Genomic DNA, 2,580 nt, shown 5'->3' on the forward strand with positions numbered 1-2,580 from the left:
CGTGGTGTTACGAGGCCAACGGGGTGGTTTCCGCCCAGCAACTAACTACGTTACCAGTAGCCGGGTTGTGATTGGGTAGAACACAGGGGACCGTACCACGTAGTCGAAATTAACCCACTGGGAACAGGACAGAAAATAATAAAGTTAGGGGCGAGAAACTACGTCATAGGGGCGCGGAAGCACCAAGGAGGGAAAAGAAAAGTGAGAGTGAGGGAGAAAAGCCCCCATTCCCCGCCTATGATCCCACGGAATGGGACCTTCCGTGCAGAAGCGGCCTCACGCTCACCCCCGGCTGAGTGCCTTCCTGCGCATGCGCGAGAGCGGGTGCTCCTCTCCCCCTCCCCCCCCTTCCCGGCTGCCCTGGCCTGCGGGGCGGGCGAGGCTGGAAGAGCTGCTACATCCGGAGCCTTTTAAATATAGAACTTGTGAATGGTTTGTACTGATTCATATATGCATCACTGACACGGTGCTGGCAGTAGCACAGCGATGAGTGCAGCATAAAATCTATGTGAAACAGAAGAGGATATAACTTTTTGTTTATGTCAGTCAGACTTTGGTTCAGTAGATACCGGTTGGTTAAACCAAATTTATATGTGGGACATATAGCTGTGCTATATTAGGAGTGTTTTGGCCAAAGAGGTATTGTCAAAGGAAGAAGCAGGCTGTCAAGAGTGGCAGGGGAGTCCCGTGGTTTGGGTCACTTTTCCCTCAGGGCTCGGAGCTGGAGTCAAACGGGAGCGGGAATTGGAACCGCCCTGCCCCTGGTGGCACCCCCGCTTTGTTCTTTGCTGCAGCTGCTTATAAGTCGGCCACAAATCTTACGAATTTCACGGTGTTGGTTGGGGCTTGGGTCCACGTGTCTAAAACAAACGGTTCATGAGGCCTGCTTGTCCGACGAGGAATTTGAGTGTTTCCTCTCAACCTGGGTCAACATTTGATCTGTTGTCCTTTCCTCCAGTTCGTGCTTTTTCTTGCTTTTGACTATGTTACTGTATTCCCTGAGAGAATTCTTAGCAAATTCATAGTTGCTTTCTTCGTATCTCAGAATTCTGTTCCTTTTTTTCCCTCTTCCTGTGTTATTTTTGTAACCTTTCACACTGCAGTAGGTTGCTTCCTTTGATTTTTTGGTTTTCTTATTTTTCAAATAGTTTTACTGGCATCTCCCTTGACTATTCTTAAACTATTTCTATGCTCTGTTCTTAATCTTTAAACTGGTCTTCTGTCTTCCTTAAGCAGTCCAAGTCAAACTTAATGGGTTTGGGTTGAGAACTGAAAAAGCTGACTGTGAAGCTTCCTGGTTTTTCCCTTCCTTCCAATCTCTTTGGAAGACTTACGCTGCTAGAAAGCATGTCGGCAATAACAAATGATACTTTTTCAGGGTATAAACTTTGCTTGGCTACACATTAGGTTGTTTACTGTGGAGCACAGAATCTGCTTACTATGAAAAGCACTAAGTAAGCTTGGGAAGAAGGGAATAATCAATAATGCATCCATATTTGGGTTATAAGATTGGACATTCCAGGAGTAGAGTTGGTTGAAAATAAATTTTTCAAAGTTTTATTTTAACCTGCCTGCTTAGAAGGTGACTTTTTTTTGTCTTTTTGAGGATCAATGACCCATTTCACATGTTTTGGACTACGTGACATCTTTGTCAGACATCTAGTCAGACAGGCAAATAACATAAGTACCTATAGCAAAATCAAAGGAGTCTTTTATATGCACATAAATCCTGTTGTTTCTGTGATAAAAATATGAAGGGGACTTCTCTAGCCTGAGTGGGCAGAGACTTTGATTGTAGATTGTGACTGTAGTGAAGTACAGTGATGGAGTGAACTACTAGGGATTTCTTTAAAAAGGAAAAGAAAAATTATTCTCAGGTCTCATTATTGCTTTCACTGTTTTCTCTTCCATTTCTGAATCCTCCATCACATAAACCAGGTGTGCGGTTATTGATGTTCTCCATCACTTATGTCTAAATAGCTTACCTCCTTTTTCATCTTTTCTGCCTTCGTCTCCATCCTCCAAGAAATTCACTTGTCTCTGTGTTGTTCCATTTTTGCAATCTTTGCATCATCCTTTGTTGTCTATTTGTAATACTGTCCCAGTTTACTGACAAGCCTGTATGCGAAGGCTTTGAGGCTCCATTATGATGTACTTGAGATTTATTGATCGTGGCTATAGCATAATGGTATCCATCAGCATTTACTGAGGTCTCAAACACTTCTACCATTTTACACTGGGATCAGTGTAATAGAAGGCATAGATTATGTTGGAAGGGAGATTTTCATTGCTATTGAAAAATTCTGCTTGGAATCTGGCTATCTCCTTTGTCCTTCTGTTAGCTGCTTTTCGATTAGCACCCTGGTCCTTCGTCCCATTCCCTCATTTCCTCCTTACCTCCGCATGCTCTTGTGCATAGATTAATGGACTTTTGTCCCCTCTATTTCTGTTTTCCTTTTGCCCCATGCTTTTTTCTCCCAGTCTCAATCTTTTCCTCTGCCTGACTTCTCACAGGTAAAAGTTGTTCCCTTACCGGCATTGACAGTGATAGATTAAGGATGGAATTACTTATCTACACCT

The 2,580-nt window shown here is 43.4% G+C and overlaps 1 protein-coding gene across 1 annotated transcript in view; it reads right to left on the reverse strand.

Moving 5' to 3' along the window:
• The window catches only part of IFT27 (intraflagellar transport 27), an 8,685-nt gene extending 7,336 nt beyond the window's left edge, over nucleotides 1–1,349 (reverse strand). The window contains exons 1-2 of the mRNA XM_009647814.2: nucleotides 1,335–1,349; nucleotides 55–117 (exon numbers count right to left, since the gene is read on the reverse strand). Coding sequence (XP_009646109.2) covers nucleotides 55–117; nucleotides 1,335–1,349 — 78 coding nt within the window. The remainder of the gene's footprint in view (nucleotides 1–54; nucleotides 118–1,334) is intronic.
• Between the last annotated feature and the right edge of the window lie 1,231 nt (nucleotides 1,350–2,580).

Source organism: Egretta garzetta, unplaced genomic scaffold (genome assembly GCF_000687185.1).
Source record: "Egretta garzetta isolate BGI_Z169 unplaced genomic scaffold, ASM68718v1 scaffold51, whole genome shotgun sequence".
Lineage (NCBI taxonomy): Eukaryota > Metazoa > Chordata > Aves > Pelecaniformes > Ardeidae > Egretta > Egretta garzetta.